At 47.6% G+C, this 24,587-nt stretch overlaps 1 protein-coding gene and 1 non-coding gene across 2 annotated transcripts in view; both read right to left on the reverse strand.

Annotated features, from left to right (window-relative positions):
• Window positions 1-24,587, reverse strand: part of LOC126108609 (ankyrin-1-like) — a 51,012-nt gene that overhangs the window by 8,966 nt on the left and 17,459 nt on the right. Inside the window, exon 2 of the mRNA XM_049913912.1 lies at window positions 13,897-14,473. Within this exon, the coding sequence (XP_049769869.1) occupies window positions 13,897-14,462 (566 nt within the window). The 5' untranslated portion in view covers window positions 14,463-14,473. The remainder of the gene's footprint in view (window positions 1-13,896; window positions 14,474-24,587) is intronic.
• Trnat-ugu (transfer RNA threonine (anticodon UGU)) lies at window positions 18,381-18,455 on the reverse strand. The gene has a single exon. It is a non-coding gene; the product is annotated as a tRNA-Thr (tRNA).

Here is a 24,587-nt window from a genome sequence, read left to right on the forward strand (position 1 = left end):
GGGTGGCACGGGATACATGCGGACGTGCATTGTCCTGTTGGAACAGCAAGTTCCCTTGCCGGTCTAGGAATGGTAGAACGATGGGTTCGATGACGGTTTGGATGTACCGTGCACTATTCAGTGTCCCCTCGACGATCACCAGTGGTGTACGGCCAGTGTAGGAGATCGCTCCCCACACCATGATGCCGGGTGTTGGCCCTGTGTGCCTCGGTCATATGCAGTACTGATTGTGGCGCTCACCAGCAACGCGCCAAACACGCATACGACCATCATTGGCACCAAGGCAGAAGCGACTCTCATCGCTGAAGACGACACGTCTCCATTCGTCCCTCCATTCACGCCTGTCGCGACACCACTGGAGGCGGGCTGCACGATGTTGGGGCGTGAGCGGAAGACGGCCTAACGGTGTGCGGGACCGTAGCCCAGCTTCATGGAGACGGTTGCGAATGGTCCTCGCCGATACCCCAGGAGCAACAGTGTCCCTAATTTGCTGGGAAATGGCGGTGCGGTCCCCTACGGCACTGCGTAGGATCCTACGGTCTTGGCGTGCATCCGTGCGTCGCTGCGGTCCGGTCCCAGGTCGACGGGCACGTGCACCTTCCGCCGACCACTGGCGACAACATCGATGTACTGTGGAGACCTCACGCCCCACGTGTTGAGCAATTCGACGGTACGTCCACCGGGCCTCCCGCATGCCCACTATACGCCCTCGCTCAAAGTCCGTCAACTGCACATACGGTTCACGTCCACGCTGTCGCGGCATGCTACCAGTGTTAAAGACTGCGATGGAGCTCCGTATGCCACGGCAAACTGGCTGACACTGACGGCGGCGGTGCACAAATGCTGCTCAGCTAGCGCCATTCGACGGCCAACACCGCGGTTCCTGGTGTGTCCGCTGTGCCGTGCGTGTGATCATTGCTTGTACAGCCCTCTCGCAGTGTCCGGAGCAAGTATGGTGGGTCTGACACACCGGTGTCAATGTGTTCTATTTTCCATTTCCAGGAGTGTATTACTTCATCAGAGTCTGAAAACGAAGAACCACCACAAAAAGGTATAGAAGATCACACATACATTAGTTGGAATGGAACGATTTGGAAATTAGATGCTCCTGCAACTTTTCGTACAACTGTCCATAATATCGTTAAGAAGGCACCTGCTCCAGCCCATGGTTTGAAAACCTGTAAACCTAAGGATACCTGGGAATATTTCATCTCCAAGGAAATACCAGAGGAAATCATCAACTGCACAAATATTGAAGGCAGAAGAGTGGCTGCTTTACGTGGTAAAACGTGGAAAAACGTTTTGCTTGCTGAAATGGAGGGTTCTCTTGGTCTTTTACTGCTTTCTGGTGTTGAGAAGAGTTGGGATGTCCCTTTTAGAGAGTTATTCTTGGATGAAAAGGCAAATCCTACATATAAGACCACCATGTCAGTAAATAGATTCGAGAATATAAGGAGAATGATTAGATTTGATGACAGGTGTACCCGTGAAGCTCGATCTGCAGATGAAAACTTGCAGCTGTTCGCTATGTATGGGAACAATTTCTTGACAAGTGTAGAAATAGAATGATTCTCAATGATTCGCTCACATTTGACGAACAGCTAGTCCCATTCCGTGGAAGATGCAGCTTCACCCAGTATATGCCCTCTAAACCAGCAAAGTATGGCATAAAAATATTTTGGTTATGTGATGCTTAGACGGAATTGTTTACACGGGAAGGAAGCCCCATGAACCGATTCAGAAAAATCTTGGATTGAATGTGGTAAAAGATCTTGCTAAAAGCATTGAAGGATCATCAAAAAATACTACTGTTGACAACTTCTTTACTAGTGGCAGCTGGCAGAATAGATGCTTCAGAAGCAAATTACAGTGGTGGGAACAATGAAACAAAATAAACCAGAAATTCTTAATGAGATGAAACCATCTGCCTCAAGAGCGATTCATTCCTCTTTGTTTGCATTTAAAGGGGACATTACAATGGTGAGTTATGTTCCCAAAAAGAAAAAGTCTGTAGTTCTCATTAGCACAATGCATCATGACAGAAGCATTGTTGAAACTCATGCAAAAAAGAAACCAGATATAATAAAGTTCTATAATCCTACAAAGGATGGAGTAGATCAAATGGACTAGAAAATTCGTTATTACACTTGCAAGAGACAAACAAGTAGATGGCCATTTGCATTATGGATGAATATGATGGACGTTGCAGCAATGAACAGTGAAATTTCATTTTCCGCCCAACATCTGAGATACCATAGAGGAAGAAGTGATAAAAGGCGTTTGTTCCTAAGAGATTTAGCAGAGGAAATGTTAAGACCACTAATGGAACTTCGTATTCAGATCCCTACTCTTTCAAAGAAAATCGTTGATGCCATGCAAAGATGTGGTGTTGAAAAAGATGTCATATTGCCGCTCCAACAACCTGTTTCAGGAAAAAGAAGAATATGCAATTATTGTCCATATAATAAACACAGGAAAAGTGCTATGACATGCATTAATAAGACTACTAAAGATGTAGCCACCATCATGATACATCAGACACTGTCCCAGAAGTTAGACGTCTGTGCCAGACTCTTAGTATGCTCGTAATGCATTCCATGCTATTCCGTTAGGCAATTTTCCACGATTGCCAAATTGGTAGGCTGTTGTAATCTGTTGGACCACTAGAGTTTGCAGCAACGATCTCCAACAGTGTGTACCATGTCTTCCCACATTGGTGGGCTGTCTAATAGACTCTGGATTTCTACAATCTCTGTCGTCTTTGAAACTAGTAAGTAGTGTCATGATTTAGGAGGTAAGTAGAAAATTGTCTTCATTCGCATTCCAGTGCATTCGTCCTATATTTCTGAAAAATGCATAAACGCAAAGGTTGCATCCTTCTGCGTTCCCTATTCTGTTTCTGCTGGTGATACAGTGTCTATGAGAGACAGGGCTCTCCGAATTTGCCACTCTGTAGCCATTCTTCCAGAACACCACCCTCAATTGTTCATTTCTTCATGATGGTTGGTGCCATCTGTCCATGACAAAGTAGATGTAGATCTGTGCACTTCTTCTTCTGGTACATGCAGTGGCCAAACATGCCATCTACTCTTCGTTTTAACAGGACATCTTGCGAGGGGGAGCACTGCAGTGATAAAATTGATGTTCTGGTGTATGGAAGTCATTCAGCTAGCCTCTTTCATATGGCCATATGACGAATATGTCATCTGCATACCACGAAAAATCAGATCATTTCCACTGGACTGATTCGAGCACTTCTTCTTCAAAATCGATCATGTGCATGTTGGTGACAATTGGTAAAAGTGGACTCTCCACAGTTGGTCCTACCGTCTGCTCAAAGGAGCCACCGTCAAAAATAAAGCCTGTCGACGTCAAGACATCACTAAAGCGTTTGGTCACCTCCATGTAAAATTTCTGGTCAACAAGTACTAAGGACTGCTATATACACTGCTGGAAATGGAAAAAAGAACACATTGACACCGGTGTGTCAGACCCACCATACTTGCTCCGGACACTGCGAGAGGGCTGTACAAGCAATGATCACACCCACGGCACAGCGGACACACCAGGAACCGCGGTGTTGGCCGTCGAATGGCGCTAGCTGCGCAGCATTTGTGCACCGCCGCCGTCAGTGTCAGCCTGTTTGCCGTGGCATACGGAGCTCCATCGCAGTCTTTAACACTGGTAGCATGCCGCGACAGCGTGGACGTGAACCGTATGTGCAGTTGACGGACTTTGAGCGAGGGAGTATAGTGGGTATGCGGGAGGCCGGGTGGACGTACCGCCGAATTGCTCAACACGTGGGGCGTGAGGTCTCCACAGTACATCGATGTTGTCGCCAGTGGTCGGCGGAAGGTGCACGTGCCCGTCGACCTGGGACCGGACCACAGCGACGCACGGATGCACGCCAAGACCGTAGGATCCTACGCAGTGCCGTAGGGGACCGCACCGCCACTTCCCAGCAAATTAGGGACACTGTTGCTCCTGGGGTATCGGCGAGGACCATTCGCAACCGTCTCCATGAAGCTGGGCTACGGTCCCGCACACCGTTAGGCCGTCTTTCGCTCATGCCCCAACATCGTGCAGCCCGCCTCCAGTGGTGTCTCGCGACAGGCGTGAATGGAGGGACGAATGGAGACGTGACGTCTTCAGCGATGAGAGTCGCTTCTGCCTTGGTGCCAATGATGGTCGTATGCGTGTTTGGCGCCGTGCAGGTGAGCGCCACAATCAGGACTGCATACGACCGAGGCACACAGGGCCAACACCCGGCATCATCGTGTGGGGAGCGATCTCCTACACTGGCCGTACACCACTGGTGATCGTCGAGGGGACACTGAATAGTGCACAGTACATCCAAACCGTCATCGAACCCATCGTTCTACCATTCCTAGACCGGCAAGGGAACTTGCTGTTCTAACAGGACAATGCACATCCGCATGTATCCCGTGCCACCCAACGTGCTCTAGAAGGTGTAAGTCAACTACCCTGGCCAGCAAGATCTCCGGATCTGTCCCCCATTGAGCATGTTTGGGACTGGATGAAGCGTCGTAACACGCGGTCTGCACGTCCAGCACGAACGCTGGTCCAACTGAGGCGCCAGGTGGAAATGGCATGGCAAGCCGTTCCACAGGACTACATCCAGCATCTCTACGGTCGTCTCCATGGGAGAATAGCAGCCTGCATTGCTGCGAAAGGTGGATATACACTGTACTAGTGCCGACATTGTGCATGCTCTGTTGCCTGTGTCTATGTGCCTGTGGTTCTGTCAGTGTGATCATGTGATGTATCTGACCCCAGGAATGTGTCAATAAAGTTTCCCCTTCCTGGGACAATGAATTCACGGTGTTCTTATTTCAACTTCCAGGAGTGTAGAAACTCTGGTGACTAGAGAGATAACATCAAACTTCACATGGATGTCAGTATGCTTAAGACATCCATGATAACCTACAGAGCTGCAAATACGATGTGAACAATTACCAACGTAAGGGCTAAACAAGTACTTCAGATACATAATCAGTGTGTATGTAGGGGCAGCAGTGCTTCTAATGATGGGGTATAAAGGTATCCAATTTTCGTGAACCTTTAGAGCTGATAAAGTCTCAATGGAACTTGAAATCTCAGTAATAGCTGCTTAACAACTTCCTCAGTCAAGTTGGATTCTCTGAGAAGCGTCATAGTCTTCACATCCTCCCTCCTGTTAGGACCAATGTCAATCATCTGGTGTGCACTGTCTTCTAGCAGGACTCACACCTCTTCAGAGTAATCCTGCTGCTGTAGCACCATAGTTCTATTGCCTCTGTTGGCTGACAAGACCATTATGCCTGAATCTTCTCTTAGCCCTTGTACAGCTGTCCTCTGCTTGCCATAAGGGCTGGTTTCAAAGGTTTTGTTCCCATGAAAAAACAACAGGTTTTGCGGTGTACATCTTCAGCTGCTTCAGGTAGAAGTCGTGCAGCTGCCCATTCCACTGCACTAATGATGTCGATGACAGGTGCAGATTTGGGTGCAAAACTCAGTTCTTTCTTAGCAGTGAAACCGTGTCCTCAGCCAGCTGCTTGGTTGAGAAATTGATGACACTCTCACAGACAGCTTCTAATGATTATCTCTCTGATATACATTCAAATTTTGATGTTTGACAACCAAAACCTACATTTGTGTGAAATATACTGTGACCCATGTGAGACCATTAATCCATTCACATATCGAGGAACTGAACTGAGAGGTCATCTCTACATGTAATTTGAATAGCTCCTTGTTATTCGAGTCAAAACAGCAGTGAGTATGTCATGCTTGTGAGAAATTGAGTTTTAATATCCTCCAATGTGGTGACCAATACTAACAGAAGGTTTTCCACATACACTCCTGGAAATTGAAATAAGAACACCGTGAATTCATTGTCCCAGGAAGGGGAAACTTTATAGACACATTCCTGGGGTCAGATACATCACATGATCACACTGACAGAACCACAGGCACATAGACACAGGCAACAGAGCATGCACAATGTCGGCACTAGTACAGTGTATATCCACCTTTCGCAGCAATGCAGGCTGCTATTCTCCCCTGGAGACGATCGTAGAGATGCTGGATGTAGTCCTGTGGAACGGCTTGCCATGCCATTTCCACCTGGCGCCTCAGTTGGACCAGCGTTCGTGGTGCATGTGCAGACCGCGTGAGACGACGCTTCATCCAGTCCCAAACATGCTCAATGGGGGACAGATCCGGAGATCTTGCTGGCCAGGGTAGTTGACTTACACCTTCTAGAGCACGTTGGGTGGCACGGGATACTTGCGGATGTGCATTGTCCTGTTGGAACAGCAAGTTCCCTTGCCGGTCTAGGAATGGTAGAACGATGGGTTCGATGACGGTTTGGATGTACCGTGCACTATTCAGTGTCCCCTCGACGATCACCAGTGGTGCACGGCCAGTGTAGGAGATCGCTCCCCACACGATGATGCCGGGTGTTGGCCCTGTGTGCCTCGGTCGTATGCAGTCCTGATTGTGGCGCTCACCTGCACGGCGCCAAACACGCATACGACCATCATTGGCACCAAGGCAGAAGCGACTCTCATCGCTGAAGGCGACACGTCTCCATTCGTCCCTCCATTCACGCCTGTCGCGACACCACTGGAGGCGGGCTGCACGATGTTGGGGCGTGAGCGGAAGACGGCCTAACGGTGTGCGGGACCGTAGCCCAGCTTCATGGAGACGGTTGCGAATGGTCCTCGCCGATACCCCAGGAGCAACAGTGTCCCTAATTTGCTGGGAAGTGGCGGTGCGGTCCCCTACGGCACTGCGTAGGATCCTACGGTCTTGGCGTGCATCCGTGCGTCGCTGCGGTCCGGTCCCAGGTCGACGGGCACGTGCACCTTCCGCCGACCACTGGCGACAACATCGATGTACTGTGGAGACCTCACGCCCCACGTGTTGAGCAATTCGGCGGTACGTCCACCCGGCCTCCCGCATGCCCACTATACGCCCTCGCTCAAAGTCCGTCAACTGCACATACGGTTCACGTCCACGCTGTCGCGGCATGCTACCAGTGTTAAAGACTGCGATGGAGCTCCGTATGCCACGGCAAACTGGCTGACACTGACGGCGGCGGTGCACAAATGCTGCGCAGCTAGCGCCATTCGACGGCCAACACCGCGGTTCCTGGTGTGTCCGCTGTGCCGTGCGTGTGATCATTGCTTGTACAGCCCTCTCGCAGTGTCCGGAGCAAGTATGGTGGGTCTGACACACCGGTGTCAATGTGTTCTTTTTTCCATTTCCAGGAGTGTATGTCATCATCTCATGAAAGGCTCATGAAGGCTGAAGCTGTCATGCTATGCTGCTTATGCGTGCAGTGGCACTGTAAATGCCCACGTCTGATACCAGTGTAAAGGGGGCACGTTAAAGAGGCACGTAACTCCTCTGCCTGTCGCCAGGTTCGAATATGGGTTCTCTGCTGGGTATGAGGAAGAGATGGTGGGGTGTGTCCCCAAATGGCTCCTGATGATAGATGTCAAAAAAGATAATATCATCCACCTGTTTCCCTGAAATTGGGTAACCAATGTCTCAGCAGCTGTGAATCCCTAAAATTTAATCATGAGAAAAGTATACCCAAAGAATACAAAAATGATCCAGGCAATAGACACGAAAAGGAACAGCCCAATGGGCTCAAAACCAAAATAACTGAAATCGGCACTTTGTTCCTTTGGTGCATGGCACACCATAGCCACAGGAGCTCCATACTGGTAACTCTTAATCTGGCATCATCCATCCTCCACAATGCCTCAGCACTCTTACTGACACCAGTGCACTTGCGTATGTCTGATACCAGTGTAAATGAAACATGTTAATGGGCAGGGGACTCACTTGCCCAATGCCAAGTTCAAACATGGGTTCTCTGCTGGGCATGAGGAAGAGGATAGAATAATTCTGATGACAGAATAACAACATTTATTGATGAACTGCAATACAGGGCTATTACAAATGATTGAAGCGATTTCATAAATTCACTGTAGCTCCATTCATTGACATATGGTCACGACACACTACAGATACGTAGAAAAACTCATAAAGTTTTGTTCGGCTGAAGCCGCACTTCAGGTTTCTGCCGCCAGAGCGCTCGAGAGCGCAGTGAGACAAAATGGCGACAGGAGCCGAGAAAGCGTATGTCGTGCTTGAAATGCACTCACATCAGTCAGTCATAACAGTGCAACGACACTTCAGGACGAAGTTCAACAGAGATCCACCAACTGCTAACTCCATTCGGCGATGGTATGCGCAGTTTAAAGCTTCTGGATGCCTCTGTAAGGGGAAATCGACGGGTCGGCCTGCAGTGAGCGAAGAAACGGTTGAACGCGTGCGGGCAAGTTTCACGCGTAGCCCGCGGAAGTCGACGAATAAAGCAAGCAGGGAGCTAAACGTACCACGGTTTGGAAAATCTTACGGAAAAGGCTAAAGCAGAAGCCTTACCGTTTACAATTGCTACAAGCCCTGACACCCGATGCCAAAGTCAAACGCTTTGAATTTTCGGCGCGGTTGCAACAGCTCGTGGAAGAGGATGCGTTCAGTGCGAAACTTGTTTTCAGTGATGAAGCAACATTTTTTTCTTAATGGTGAAGTGAACAGACACAATGTGCGAATCTGGGCGGTAGAGAATCCTCACGGATTCGTGCAGCAAATTCGCAATTCACCAAAAGTTAACGTGTTTTGTGCAATCTCACGGTTTAAAGTTTACGGCCCCTTTTTCTTCTGCGAAAAAAACGTAACAGGACATGCGTATCTGGACATGCTGGAAAATTGGCTCATGCCACAACTGGAGACTGACAGCGCCGACTTCATCTTTCAACAGGATGGTGCTCCACCGCCCTTCCATCATGATGTTCGGCATTTCTTAAACAGGAGATTGGAAAACTGATGGATCGGTCGTGGTGGAGATCATGATCAGCAATTCATGTCATGGCCTCCACGGTCTCCCGACTTAACCCCATGCGATTTCTTTCTGTGGGGTTATGTGAAAGATTCAGTGTTTAAACCTCCTCTACCAAGAAACGTGCCAGAACTGCGAGCTCGCATCAACGATGCTTTCGAACTCATTGATGGGGACATGCTGCGCCGAGTGTGGGAGGAACTTGATTATCGGCTTGATGTCTGCCGAATCACTAAAGGGGCACATAGCGAACATTTGTGAATGCCTAACAAAACTTGGAGTTTTTGTATGTGTACGCAAAGCATTGTGAAAATATCTCAAATAATAAAGTTATTGCACGAGCTGTGATATCGCTTCAATCATTTGTAATAACCCTGTACACTGGTTGTAGACCTTCTGGGCGAGGTTTGCTTCTGTTCATAATATTCTCGGCGAAATCAGAAGCGGCCAGTGCATGGTCACCAGGTCGCCCACTGCTGCTTCTGCAACCATGCTGGCATAACTCGAATCCACTGCCATGACAGTCGCACTCTGGCTGTGGTGGGTCACACTGCGGCAGCTGGAACCACGCACCACGAGCCTCTGTTGTGATGGCGGCAGTGGGACGAGACACTGCCCCATCTCAGTGACCATCCCATGTGGTGATTGTCTGGCGTCAGTGGGCTATGGTCTGCAGCTCCTGCGTTTGTGACAACAGTGTCCCAGGACGATGGTAACAGTATATTACCATAACGCACCACAAGCGACGACTCACACATATTTGGCTGCCTGGTGACAGCGTCCGATGATAGTTATGGTGGTGGCTTCACTCTGGCACCTCTTAGGCGACGACCTGAATTACAACGGTGACTCTTACGGTGATTGCGATGGTAGTGAAGACTCTGGTGGCTCTACTTCACTCCAACTCCTCATGATGGACGATGTTGACCACCTGGCTGCCGGTCCTTAAATATGGCTTTCTGCTGCTGATGTCTGCTGTTATTCTTCCCCAGGAGGTCAGTGTTCTAGTGTTGTCTCGGCTGGCACAACTGACCCAATCACTGCACTCAATGTTGACAGCCCGGCATGTGGTGAGCTGCTCCTTGTCACGTCTTCCGCTGGTCAATGACGCAGTGTTCCCCTTCCTGTTGCTTAACACGGCGCTCTTCTGACCCAACTACTCCACAACATAATGCAACACACATACAGCTTCAAATTCCCTAAATTCCTTCACATTCTAAGTAACATCGTTACTACGAGACTCCTACCCTTGACTAACTTCAGCACTCTCATCATTTGACCCTCTACGCTATGCCCATCAGCTCTAAGGTGGTGGTGCTGCTTAATGTGATTCTGGGGATGATGTAGCAATGCTGAGATGCTTTAGTACATCTTATAGTCTCAAGAAGAGTTTGACAGAGCACTGAAAGACCTGAGTCGAAACAAGGCCCCGGGAGTAGACAACATTCCATTTGAACTACTGATGGCCTCGGGAGAGCCAGTCATGACAAAACTCTACCATCTGGTGAGAACGATGTATGAGACAGGAGAAATACCCTCAGACTTCAAGAAGAATATAATAATTCCAATCCCAAAGAAAGCAGGTGTTGACAGATGTGAAAATTACCGAACTATCAGTTTAATAAGCCACAGCTGCAAAATACTAACGCGAATTCTTTACAGACGAAAGGAAAAACTGGTAGAAGCCGACCTCGGGGAAGATCAGTTTGGATTCCGTAGAAATGGAACACGTGAGGCAATACTGACCTTACGACTTATCTTAGAAGAATGATTAAGAAAAGGCAAACCTACGTTTCTAGCATTTGTAGACTTAGAGAAAGCTTTTGACAATGTTAACTGGAATACTCTCTTTCAAATTCTGAAGGTGGCAGGGGTAAAATACAGGGAGCGAAAGGCTATTTACAGTTTGTACAGAAACCAGATGGCAGTTATAAGAGTCGAGGGGCATGAAAGGGAAGCAGTGGTTGGGAAAGGAGTAAGACAGGGTTGTAGCCTCTCCCCGATGTTATTCAATCTGTATATTGAGCAAGCAGTAAAGGAAACAAAAGAAAAATTCGGAGTAGGTATTAATATGCATGGAGAAGAAATAAAAACTTTGAGGTTCGCCGATGACATTGTAATTCTGTCAGAGACAGCAAAGGACTTGGAAGAGCAGTTGGACGAAATGGACAGTGTCTTGAAAGGAGGATATAAGATGAACATCAACAAAAGCAAAACGAGGATAATGGAATGTAGTCAAATTAAGTCGGGTGATGCTGAGGGAATTAGATTAGGAAATGAGACACTTAAAGTAGTAAAGGAGTTTTGCTATTTAGGGAGTGAAATAACCGATGATGGTCGAAGTAGAGAGGATATAAAATGTAGACTGGCAATGGCAAGGAAAGCGTTTCTCAAGAAGAGGAATTTGTTAACATCGAGTATAGATTTAAGTGTCAGGAAGTCATTTCTGAAACTATTTGTATGGAGTGTAGCCATGTATGGAAGTGAAACATGGACGATAACTAGTTTGGACAAGAAGAGAATAGAAGCTTTCGAAATGTGGTGCTACAGAAGAATGCTGAAGATAAGGTGGGTAGATCACGTAACTAATGAGGAGGTATTGAATAGGATTGGGGAGAAGTTTGTGGCACAACTTGACTAGAAGAAGGGATCGGTTGGTAGGACATGTTTTGAGGCATCAAGGGATCACAAATTTAGCATTGGAGGGCAGTGTGGAGGGTAAAAATCGTAGCACTAAGCATATTCAGAAGGATATAGGTTGCAGTAGATACTGGGAGATGAAGAAGCTTGCACAGGATAGAGTAGCATGGAGAGCTGCATCAAACCAGTCTCAGGACTGAAGACCACAACAACAACAACATAGTCTCAACAGCTCATGATTTACTGGATGGCAGCATGAGACTCTCAATACTGTTGATACCATACTGGCCTCTGTGAATTGTGTTGCAGTGTACAATAATGTCTGTGGAGCTGGTAAAGAGTCAGATATTATTTCCTCATCTCACACTTCTCTTTATGCAGCATGACAGAATTTATACGTATCGTACTATCAGCAGCAGCAGTGCAACCAAACAACTACAGCCTGCTGTTTGTAGAGGGATGTACAGTGATCCATACATCATGCAGAACAAGGCCCTAACACTAGCATGCCTAACTATAAACTCCAGATGTCCACTTGTGTGTCTGTGTGCTACGAATCACATCTTTGGGTCTGCAGTGAGAATACGACTTGTTAAGTAAACTGTCAACATATCGTTTGTTGAAAGGCTTGATACCACAATCTAAATAACATAACCAATGAATCCAAATGATGGACTGCTTAAATGCCAAAACAATTTATGAATCTTCGAAGAAATTCACTTTTCCATGAATTTTTAGCTAACTTAACTGCTAATGCACATAGTTGTATTTACATATTTGCAGACCCCGGTACAAGAATGCAATGTAAGCATTGTAAGCTGTCAGCTAATGGTCATCGATGATGGAGTGTTTCACAGCACAGACACGTCTAAGAGAACTCAGTGGCAAACACTATGTTGCTGTTGTTGTGGTCTTCAGTCATGAGACTGGTTTGATGCAGCTCTCCATGCTACTCTATCCTGTGCAAGCTTCTTCATCTCCCAGTATCTACTGCAACCTACATCCTTCTGAATCTGCTTAGTGTATTCATCTCTTGGTCTCCGCCTACGATTTTTACCCTCCACGCTGCCCTCCAATACTAAATTGGTGATCCCTTGATGCCTCAGAACGTGTCCTACCAGCCGATCCCTTCTTCTGGTCAAGTTGTGACACAAACTTCTCCTCTCCCCAATCCTATTCAATACTTCCTCATTAGTTATGTGATCTACCCATCCAATCTTCAGCATTCTTCTGTAGCACCACATATCGAAAGCTTCTTTCTCTTCTTGTCCAAACTGTTTACCGTCCATGTTTCACTTCCATACATGGCTACACTCCATACAAATACTTTCAGAAATGACTTCCTGACACTTAAATCTACGCTCGATGTTAACAAATTTCTCTTCTTCAGAAACGCTTTCCTTGCCATTGCCAGTCTACATTTTATATCCTCTCTACTTCGACCATCATCAGTTATTTTGCTCCCCAAATAACAAAACTCCTTTACTACTTTAAGTGTCTCATTTCCTAATCTAATTCCCTCAGCATCACCCGACTTAATTCGACTACATTCCATTATCCTCGTTTTGCTTTTGTTGATGTTCATCTTATATCCTCCTTTCAAGACACTATCCATTCCATTCAACTGCTCTTCCAAGTCCTTTGCTGTCTCTGACAGAATTACAATGTCATCGGCGAACCTCAAAGTTTTTATTTCTTCTCCATGCATATTAATACCTACTCCGAATTTTTCTTTTGTTTCCTTTACTGCTTGCTCAATATACAGATTGAATAACATCGGGGAGAGGCTACAACCCTGTCTTACTCCCTTCCCAACAACTGCTTCCCTCTCATGTCCCTCGACTCTTATAACTGCCATCTGGTTTCTGTACAAATTGTAAATAGCCTTTCGCTCCATGTATTTTACGCCTGCCACCTTTAGAATTTGAAAGAGAGTATTCCAGACAACATGGTCAAAAGCTTTCTCTAAGTCTACAAATGCTAGAAACGTAGGTTTGCCTTTCCTTAATCTTTCTTCTAAGATAAGTCGTAAGGTCAGTATTGCCTCACGTGTTCCAGTATTTCTACGGAATCCCAACTGATCTTCCCCGAGGTCGGCTTCTACTAGTTTTTCCATTCGTCTGTAAAGAATACGTGTTAGTATTTTGCAGCTGTGGCTTATTAAACTGATTGTTCGGTAATTTTCACATCTGCCAACACCTGCTTTCTTTGGGATTGGAATTATTATATTCTTCTTGAAGTCTGAGGGTATTTCGCCTGTTTCACTATAGGATTGATAATAAAAATTCAGAAACGTGTAGGGTTGGGAAACACAGACAAATGGCTTGTCTGTTGCTTACCTCGTTTCTGCTGGTGGATCAGCAAGCAGTCTAGTCACTTCTATCACATCTTCGAGATGGTTACGCATCGCATCCGCCCAGCCCTGGGTGGCCATCACCTGAAAGTTGTGGGCCTTTATAAAGGCGATGGCGGCCGCAGTAAGGTCTGGGCACGAGTGCCTCACCGCCAGCACAGCTGCAGCTGCCGCGTTGTCAGTGGTCAGCTGAGCGGCCACCTGCTGCTCGCAGACAGCCTTCAGGGCCGACAAGCCGTACTTGTCAGCTGCCGCCAGCATCTGCGGAGCCGTGGCGGACAGCTGGGGAGCCTGGAGGGTGTACATGTAGTCCAGCAGCTCCCTCATCACCTCGCCCTCCACGTCTGTGATGCTGACCTGCCCGCTGCTGGCCTCCAGCGTGTCATACTGGAACACTGCCTGGAACACGGGGCTCCTGGAGGCCAGTACGGCCCTGTGCGCCACCAGCCGCGTCTCCCCCGCCACCAGCGTTACCGTGGCGCCATCACCAGCGTCCAGAAGGGCGCCCAGGCGCACAGTAGTGGTCTCTTGAACCTCTTTAACTGCTGCCATTTTAGATGAATCTGAAACACACTGCCACTGAGCAGCCCTTTGTCAAAAAAATGGCTCTGAGCACTATGGGACTCAACTGCTGTGGTCATAAGTCCCCTATAACTTAGAACTACTTAAACCTAACTAACCTAAGGACAGCACACAACACCCAGCCATCACGAGGCAGAGAAAATTCCTGACCCCGCCGGGAATCGAACCCAGGAACCCGGGCGTGGGAAGCGAGAACGCTACCGCACGACCACGAGATGCGGGCAGCCCTTTGTCCTTATACAACACCCTCAATACTTGTAGAATGGTTATGCAGACCTGTATGCGACACAATGATGTCTTACCTGAGTAAAATGGTCGCTACAGGTGAATAGATACAAATCTTCAACAACATATCCCTTAAAACTTTCCATTCCCATTATTGTGTACAACATACGCTCAGAACAGTTGGACACGACATTTACTGATCATGAAGTCTTTCAGCATGACGAAACTAACTAGGCCAGAAGGAACTTCAGTACTACTATACTACACCATTGATCCCTCTAGCCACTCCCATTATTATACAGGGTGTTACAAAAAGGTACGGCCAGACTTCCAGGAAACATTCCTCACACACAAATAAAGAAAAGGTGTTATGTGGACATGTGTCCGGAAACGCTTACTTTCCATGTTAGAGCCGGCCGAAGTGGCCGTGCGGTTAAAGGCGCTGCAGTCTGGAACCGCAAGACCGCTACGGTCGCAGGTTCGAATCCTCCCTCGGGCATGGATGTTTGTGATGTCCTTAGGTTAGTTAGGTTTAACTAGTTCTAAGTTCTAGGGGACTAATGACCTCAGCAGTTGAGTCCCATAGTGCTCAGAGCCATTTGAACCATTTTTTTCCATGTTAGAGCTCATTTTATTACTTCTCTTCAAATCACATTAATCGTGGAATGGAAACACACACCAACAGAACGTACCAGCGTGACTTCAAACACTTTGTTACAGGAAATGTTCAAAACGTTCTCCATTAGCGAGGATACATGCATCCACCCTCCATCGCATGGAATCCCTGATGCGCTGATGCAGCCCTGGAGAATGGCGTATTGTATCACAGCCGTCCACAATACGAGCACGAAGAGTCTCTACATTTGGTACCGGGGTTGCGTAGACAACAGCTTTCAAATGCCCCCATCAATGAAAGTCGAGAGGGTTGCGGTCAGGAGAGCGTGGAGGCCACGGAATTGGTCCGCCTCTACCAATCCGTCGGTCACCGAATCTGTTGTCGAGAAGCGTACGAACACTTCGACTGAAATGTGCAGGAGCTCCATCGTGCATGAACCACGTGTTGTGTCGTACTTGTAAAGGCACATGTTCTAGCAGCATAGGTAGAGTATCCCGTATGAAATCATGATTACGTGCTCCATTGAGCGTAGGTGGAAGAACATGGGGCCTAAACGAGACATCACCAACATTGCCTGCCCAAACGTTCACAGAAAATCTGTGTTGATGACGTGATTGCACAATTGCGTGCGGATTCTCGTCAGCCCACACATGCTGATTGTGAAAATTTAAAATTTGATCACGTTGGAATGAAGCCTCATCCATAAAGAGAATATTTGCACTGAAATGAGGATTGACACATTGTTAGATGAACCATTCGCAGAAGTGTACCCGTCGAGGCCAATCAGCTGCTGATAGTGCCTGCACACGCTGTACACGGTACGGAAACAACTGGTTCTCCCGTAGCACTCTCCATACAGTGACGTGGTGAACGTTACCTTATACAGCAGCAACTTCTCTGACGCTGAAATTAGTGTTGTCGTCAACTGCACGAAGAATTGCCTCGTCCATTGCAGGTCTCCTTGTCGTTCCAGGTCTTCCCCAGTCGCGAGTCATAGGCTGGAATGTTCCGTGCTCCCTAAGACGCCGATCAATTGCTTCAAACGTCTTCGTGTCGGGACACCTTCGTTTTGGAAATCTGTCTCGATACAAACGTACCGCGCCAGGGCTATTGCCCCGTGCTAATCTATACATCAAATAGGCATCTGCCAACTCCGCATTTGTAAACATTTCACTGACTGCAAAACCACGTTCGTGATGAACACTAACCTGTTGATGCTACGTACTGATGTGCTTAGTGCTAGTACTGTAGAGCAATGAGTCGCATGTCAACACAAGCACCGAAGTCAACATTACCTTCCTTCAATTGGGCCAACTGGTGGTGAATCGAGGAAGTACAGTACATACTGACGAAACTAAAATGATCTCTAACATGTAAATTAAGCGTTTCCGGACACATGTCCACATAACATCTTTTCTTTATTTGTGTGTGAGGTATGTTTCCTGAAAGTTTGGTCGTACCTTTTTGCACACCCTGTATACACTCCTGGAAATTGAAATAAGAACACCGTGAATTCATTGTCCCAGGAAGGGGAAACTTTATTGACACATTCCTGGGGTCAGATACATCACATGATCACACTGACAGAACCACAGGCACATAGACACAGGCAACAGAGCATGCACAATGTCGGCACTAGTACAGTGTATATCCACCTTTCGCAGCAATGCAGGCTGCTATTCTCCCATGGAGACGATCGTAGAGATGCTGGATGTAGTCCTGTGGAACGGCTTGCCATGCCATTTCCACCTGGCGCCTCAGTTGGACCAGCGTTCGTGCTGGACGTGCAGACCGCGTGAGACGACGCTTCATCCAGTCCCAAACATGCTCAATGGGGGACAGATCCGGAGATCTTGCTGGCCAGGGTAGTTGACTTACACCTTCTAGAGCACGTTCGGTGGCACGGGATACATGCGGACGTGCATTGTCCTGTTGGAACAGCAAGTTCCCTTGCCGGTCTAGGAATGGTAGAACGATGGGTTCGATGACGGTTTCGATGTACCGTGCACTATTCAGTGTCCCCTCGACGATCACCACTGGTGTACGGCCAGTGTAGGAGATCGCTCCCCACACCATGATGCCGGGTGTTGGCCCTGTGTGCCTCGGTCGTATGCAGTCCTGATTGTGGCGCTCACCTGCACGGCGCCAAACACGCATACGACCATCATTGGCACCAAGGCAGAAGCGACTCTCATCGCTGAAGACGACACGTCTCCATTCGTCCCTCCATTCACGCCTGTCGCGACACCACTGGAGGCGAGCTGCACGATGTTGGGGCGTGAGCGGAAGACGGCCTAACGGTGTGCGGGACCGTAGCCCATCTTCATGGAGACTGTTGCGAATGGTCCTCGCCGATACCCCAGGAGCAACAGTGTCCCTAATTTGCTGGGAAGTGGCGGTGCGGTCCCCTACGGCACTGCGTAGGATCCTACTGTCTTGACGTGCATCCGTGCGTCGCTGCGGTCCGGTCCCAGGTCGACGGGCACGTGCACCTTCCGCCGACCACTGGCGACAACATCGATGTACTGTGGAGACCTCACGCCCCACGTGTTGAGCAATTCGGCGGTACGTCCACCCGGCCTCCCGCATGCCCACTATACGCCCTCGCTCAAAGTCCGTCAACTGCACATACGGTTCACGTCCACGCTGTCGCGGGATGCTACCAGTGTTAAAGACTGCGATGGAGCTCCGTATGCCACGGCAAACTGGCTGACACTGACGGCGGCGGTGCACAAATGCTGCGCAGCTAGCGCCATTCGACGGCCAACACCGCGGTTCCTGGTGTGTCCGCTGTGCCGTGCGTGTGATCATTGCTTGTACAGCCCTCTCGCAGTGTCCGGAGCAAGTATGGTGGGTCTGACACACCGGTGTCAATGTGTTCTTTTTTCCATTTCCAGGAGTGTATATATGGCGGTAGTATCTGTTCCCGAAAGAACAGTTACCGTGGATGACCATGCAGCTTTGCTAGAAACGAAATGATAATTAAATGGACACCCTAGCTGCAAACAGGCGTTGATCTACTTCATTCGGGACATGTTGAAAATGTGTGCCCCGACCGGGACTCGAACCCGGGATCTCCTGCTTACATCGCAGACGCTCTATCCATCTGAGCCACCGCGGGCACAGAGGATAGTGCGTCTGCAGGGACGTATTCCTTGCACGCTCCCCGTGAGATCCACATTCCCAACATGTCCACACCACTACATTCGTAGTGCGCCTAATAGATTATTAGATTATTATGCGCACTACGAATGTAGTGGTGTGGACATGTTGGGAATGTGGATCTCACGGGGAGCGTGCAAGGAATACGTCCCTGCAGACGCACTATCCTCTGTGCTCGCGGTGGCTCAGATGGATAGAGCGTCTGCGATGTAAGCAGGAGATCCCGGGTTCGAGTCCCGGTCGGGGCACACATTTTCAACATGTCCCGAATGAAGTAGATCAACGCCTGTTTGCAGCTAGGGTGTCCATTTAATTATCATTTCATTTCTAAGCCAAAATGGTTCAGATGGCTCTGAGCACTATGGGACTTAACATCTGTGGTCATCAGTCCCCTAGAACTTAGAACTACTTAAACCTAACTAACCTAAGGACATCACACACATCCATGCCTGAGGCAGGATTGGAACCTGCGACCGTGGCGGTCACGCGGTTCCAGACTGAAGCACCTACAACCGCACGGCCACACCGGCCGGCCCAGCCTAAGCCACAAGGCCACTGAACCTTCTACAAGAAAAACCTTCATTTCTGGCTGATTCAACATTTTGCAGTCCTCTATTAATACAGGTTTGCGAAGTGTGTCTTCTATTACACTGTGTAAATTTGTACCAAGGGAAATTTTCAGATGGATAATACTTTAAAACAGCTTCTGTCTAGGTTACAGTTTAGCGTTCTGCTAGTCACACTGGATGAACAGCGAAAATATATTCGTACCGTTGGTGTTTAGTGAAGTTCCTTATCCTTTTATTGTGTGGTATTTGTGCATACTAGTGAAATATAATACTAACGCGAATTCTTTACAGACGAATGGAGGAACTAATAGAAGCCGACCTCGGGGAAGATCAGTTTGGATTCCGTAGAAATATCGGGACACGTGAGGCAATACTGACCCAACGACTTATCTTAGAAGCTAGATTAAGGAAAGGCAAACCTACATTTCTAGCATTTGTACTTAGAGAAAGCTTTTGACAATGTTGACTGGAATACTCTCTTTTAAATCCTGAGGATGGCAGGGGTAAAATACAGGGAGCGAAAAGCTATTTACAATTTGTACAGAAACCAGATGGCAGTTATAAGAGTCGAGGGACATGAAAGGGAAGCAGTGGTTGGGAAGGGAGTAAGACAGGGTTGTAGCCTCTCCCCGATGTTGTTCAATCTGTATATTGAGCAAGCAGTAAAAGAAACACAAGGAAAATTCGGAGTAGGTATTAAAATCCATGGAGAAGAAATAAAAACTTTGAGGTTTGCCGATGACATTGTAATTCTGTTAGAGACAGCAAAGGACTTCGAAGAGCAGTTGAACGGAATGGACAGTGTCTTGAAAGGAGGGTATAAGATGAACATCAACAAAAGCAAAACGAGGATAATGGAATGTAGTGGAATTAAGTCGGGTGATGCTGAGGGAATTAGATTAGAAAATGAGACACTTAAAGTAGTAAAGGAGTTTTGCTATTTGGGGAGCAAAATAACTGATGATGGTCGAAGTACAGTGGATGGCAATGGCAAGGAAAGCATTTCTGAAGAAGAGAAATTTATTAACATCGAGTATAGATTTAAGTGTCAGGAAGTCGCTTCTGAAAGTATTTGTATGGAATGTAGCCACGTATGGAAGTGAAACATGGACGGTAAATAGTTTGGACAAGAAGAGAATAGAAGCTTTCGAAATGTGGTGCTACAGAAGAATGCTGAAGATTAGATGGGTAGATCACATAACTAATGAGGAAGTATTGAATAGGATTGGGGAGAAGAGAAGTTTGTGGCACAACTTGACTAGAAGAAGGGATCGGTTGGTAGGACATTTTGTGAGGCATCAAGGGATCACCAGTTTAGTATTGGAGGGCATCGTGGAGGGAAAAAATCCTAGAGGGAGACGAAGAGATGAATACACTAAGCAGATTCAGAAGGATGTAGGTTGCAGCAGGTACTGGGAGATGAAGAAGCTTGTACAGGATAGAGTAGCATGGAGAACTGCATCAAACCAGCCTCAGGTCTGAAGACCACAAGAACAACAACAGTGAATTATACATTGACGACCCAAAGAAACTGGGATAGGCATGTGTATTCGAATACAGAGATATGTAAACAGGCAGAATACGCGTTGGTGTGGGCAATGCCTGACAACCCGTTTCTAGTGCAGTTGTTAGATCGATTACTGCTGCTACAATGGCAGGTTATCAAGATTTAAGTGAGTTTGAATGAAGTGTTATGGGCGGAGCACGAGCGATGGGACACAGCGTCTCAGAGGTAGCGATGAAGTGGGGATTTTCCCGTACGACCATTTCACGACGAAAACGTGAATACCACAAATCCGACATCGCTGGAGCCGGAAAAAGATCCTGCAAGAATGGGACCAACGACTACTGAAGAGAATCGTTCAACGTGACACAAGTGCAACCCTACCGGAAATTGCTGCAGATATCAGTGCTGAGCCGTCAAAGAATGTCAGCATGCGGACCATTCAACGAAACATCACCGATATGGGCTTTCGGAGCCGAAGGCACACTCGTGTACCCTTGATGACTGCAGGACAGAAAGGTTTAGCCTCGCCTGGGTCAGTCAATACCGAGATTGGACTGTTGATGACTGGAAACAAGTAGTCTCGTCGGACGAGTCTCGTTTCAAACTGTATCGAGTGGATGGACGTGTACAGGTATGAAGACAACTTCACGAATCCATGGACCCGACAATTCAGCAGGGGACTGTTGAAGCTGTTGCTGGCTCTGTAATGGTGTGGGGTGTCTGCAGTGGGAGTGATATGGGACACCTGATACGGCTAGATACGACTGACTCTGACAGGCGACACGTACATAAGCATCCTGTCCGATCAGCTGCACCCATTTATGCCGATTGTGCGTTCTGCCGCACTTGGGCAATTCCAGCAGGACAATGCGACACCCCACGCTTCGAGAATTGCTACAGAGTGGCTCCAGGAACACTCTACTGAGTGTAAACACTTCCGCCTGGCCACCAAATTCCCCAGACATGAACATTATTGAGCGTATCTGGGATGCCTTGCAAGGTGCTGTTCAGAAGAGATTATTACGGATACATGGTGTCAGTTGCCTCCAGCACTACTTCAGACATTAGTCGAGTTCGTGCCACGTCGTGTTGCGCCGCTTCTTCGTGCTCGCGGGGGCCCTACTCGATATTAGGCAGGTGTACCAGTTTCTTTGGCTCTGCAGTGTATAATTGGCAAATTTACGTTACCACGTTTGACTTTTTGTGTTTAATGACGGGATATACGAGGGCAGTTCAATAAGTAATGCAACACATTTTTTTTTCTGAAATAGGGGTTCTTTTATTCAGCATTGAAATACACCAGGTTATTCCCCAATCTTTTAGCTACACAACACTATTTTTCTACGTAATCTCCATTCAATGCTACGGCCTTACGCCACCTTGAAATGAGGGCCTGTATGCCTGCACGGTACCATTCCACTGGTCGATGTCGGAGCCAACGTCGTACTGCATCAATAACCTCTTCATCATCCACGTAGTGCCTCCCACGGATTGCGTCCTTCATTGGGCCAAACATATGGAAATCCGACGGTGCGAGATCGGGGCTGTAGGGTGCATGAGGAAGAACAGTCCACTGAAGTTTTGTGAGCTCCTCTCGGGTGCGAAGACTTGTGTGAGGTCTTGCGTTGTCACGAAGAAGGAGAAGTTTGTTCAGATTTTTGTGCCTACGAACACGCTGAAGTCGTTTCTTCAATTTCTGAAGAGTAGCACAATACACTTCAGAGTTGATCGTTTGACCGTGGGGAAGGACATCGAACAGAATAACCCCTTCAGCGTCCCAGAAGACTGTAACCGTGACTTTACCGGCAGAGGGTATGGCTTTAATTTTTTTCTTGGTAGGGGAGTGGGTGTGGCGCCACTCCATTGATTGCCGTTTTGTTTCAGGTTCGAAGTGATGAATCCACGTTTCATCGCCTGTAACAATCTTTGACAAGAAATTGTCACCCTCAGCCACATGACGAGCAAGCAATTCCGCACAGATGGTTCTCCTTTGCTCTTTATGGTGTCCGGTTAGATAACGAGGGACCCAGCGGGAACAAACCTTTGAATATCCCAACTGGTGAACAATTGTGACAGCACTACCAACAGAGATGTCAAGTTGAGCACTGAGTTGTTTGATGGTGATCCGTCGATCATCTCGAACGAGTGTGTTCGCACGCTCCGCCATTGCAGGAGTCACAGCTGTGCACGGCCAGCCCGCACGCGGGAGATCAGACAGTCTTGCTTGACCTTGCGGCGATGACGACACACGCTTTGCCCAACGACTCACCGTGCTTTTGTCCACTGCCAGATCACCGTAGACATTCTGCAAGCGCCTATGAATATCTCAGATGCCCTGGTTTTCCGCCAAAAGAAACTCGATCACTGCCTGTTGTTTGCAACGCACATCCGTTACAGACGCCACTTTAACAGCTCCGTACAGCGCTGCCACCTGTCGGAAGTCAATCAAACTATACGAGACGAAGCGGGAATGTTTGAAAATATTCCACAAGAAATTTCCGGTTTTTTCAACCAAAATTGACCGAGAAAAAAAATGTGTTGCATTACTTATTGAACTGCCCTCGTATTTAAGGATGTGCTTGTAAATTTTCAACACGCAGAATCAGTAATAAAGTATGCACTGTACGTTTGCCGTCCGACATAAACACTGTGCATGCCCACGTGTTGTCTGCAGCAGCTGTATACAGGGTGGTTCATTGTTAGTGACCGGGCCAAATATCTCACGAAGTAAGCATCAAACGAAAAAACTACAAAGAACGAAGTTCGTGTAGCTTGAAGGGGGAAACCAGATGGCGCTATGGTTGGCTCGCTAGATAGCGCTGCCATAGGTCAAACTGATATCAACTGCGTTTTTTAAACTAGGAACCCCAATTTTGTATTACATATTCGTGTAGTACGTAAAGAAATATGAATGTTTTAGTTGGACCATTTTTCGCTTATGATAGATGGCGCTGTAATAGTCGCAAACATATGGCTCACAATTTTAGACGAACAGTTGGTAACAGGTAGGTTTTTTAAATTAAAATATAGAACGTAGGCAAGTTTGAACAATTTATTTCGGTTGTTCCAATGTGATACCTTTGTAAACTTACCATTTGTGAGAACGCATGCTGTCACAGCGTGATTACCTGTAAATACCACATTAATACAATAAATGCTCAATATGATGTCCGTCATCCTCAACGCATTTCACTATACGTGTAAATGAATTTGTCTCAACAGCGAGTAGTTCGTCTTCCGTAATGTTCACACCTGCTTTGTCAATGCGTTGACGCATGTTCTCAGGCGTTGTCGGTGGATCACGATAGCAAATATCCTTCAACTTTCCGGACAGAAAGAAATCCGGAGACGTCAGATCGGGTGCCGGCCGAAGTGGCCGTGCGGTTCTAGGCGCTGCAGTCAGGAACCGCGAGACCGTTACAGTCGCAGGTTCGAATCCTGCCTCGGGCATGGATGTGTGTGATGTCCTTAGGTTAGTTAGGTTTAACTAGTTCTAAATTCTAGGGGGCTAATGACCTCGGAAGTTGAGTCCCATAGTGCTTAGAACCATTTTTTTCGTCCGATCCGGTGAACGTGCGGGCCACGGTATGGTGCTTTGACGACCAATCCAACTGTCATGAAATAAGCTATTTAATACCGCTTCAACCGCACGCGAGCTACGTGCCGGACATCCATCATGTTGGAAGTACATCGCCATTCTGTCACGCAGTGGAACATCTTGTAGTAACATCGGTAGAACATAACGTAGGAAATCAGCATACATTGCACCATTTAGATTGTCATAGATAAAATGGGGGCCAATTATCCTTCCTCCCACAATGCCGCACCATACATTAACCCGCCAAGGTCGCTGATGTTCCACTTGTCGCTGCCATCGTGGATTTTCCGTTGCCCAGTAATGCATATTATGCCGGTTTACGTTACCGCTGTTGGTGAATGACGCTTCGCCGCTAAATAGAACGCGTGCAAAAAATCTGTCATCGTGCCGTAATTTCTCTTGTGCCCAGTGGCAGAAC

The sequence above is a fragment of the Schistocerca cancellata genome, chromosome 11 (genome assembly GCF_023864275.1).
Source record: "Schistocerca cancellata isolate TAMUIC-IGC-003103 chromosome 11, iqSchCanc2.1, whole genome shotgun sequence".
Taxonomy (NCBI): domain Eukaryota; kingdom Metazoa; phylum Arthropoda; class Insecta; order Orthoptera; family Acrididae; genus Schistocerca; species Schistocerca cancellata.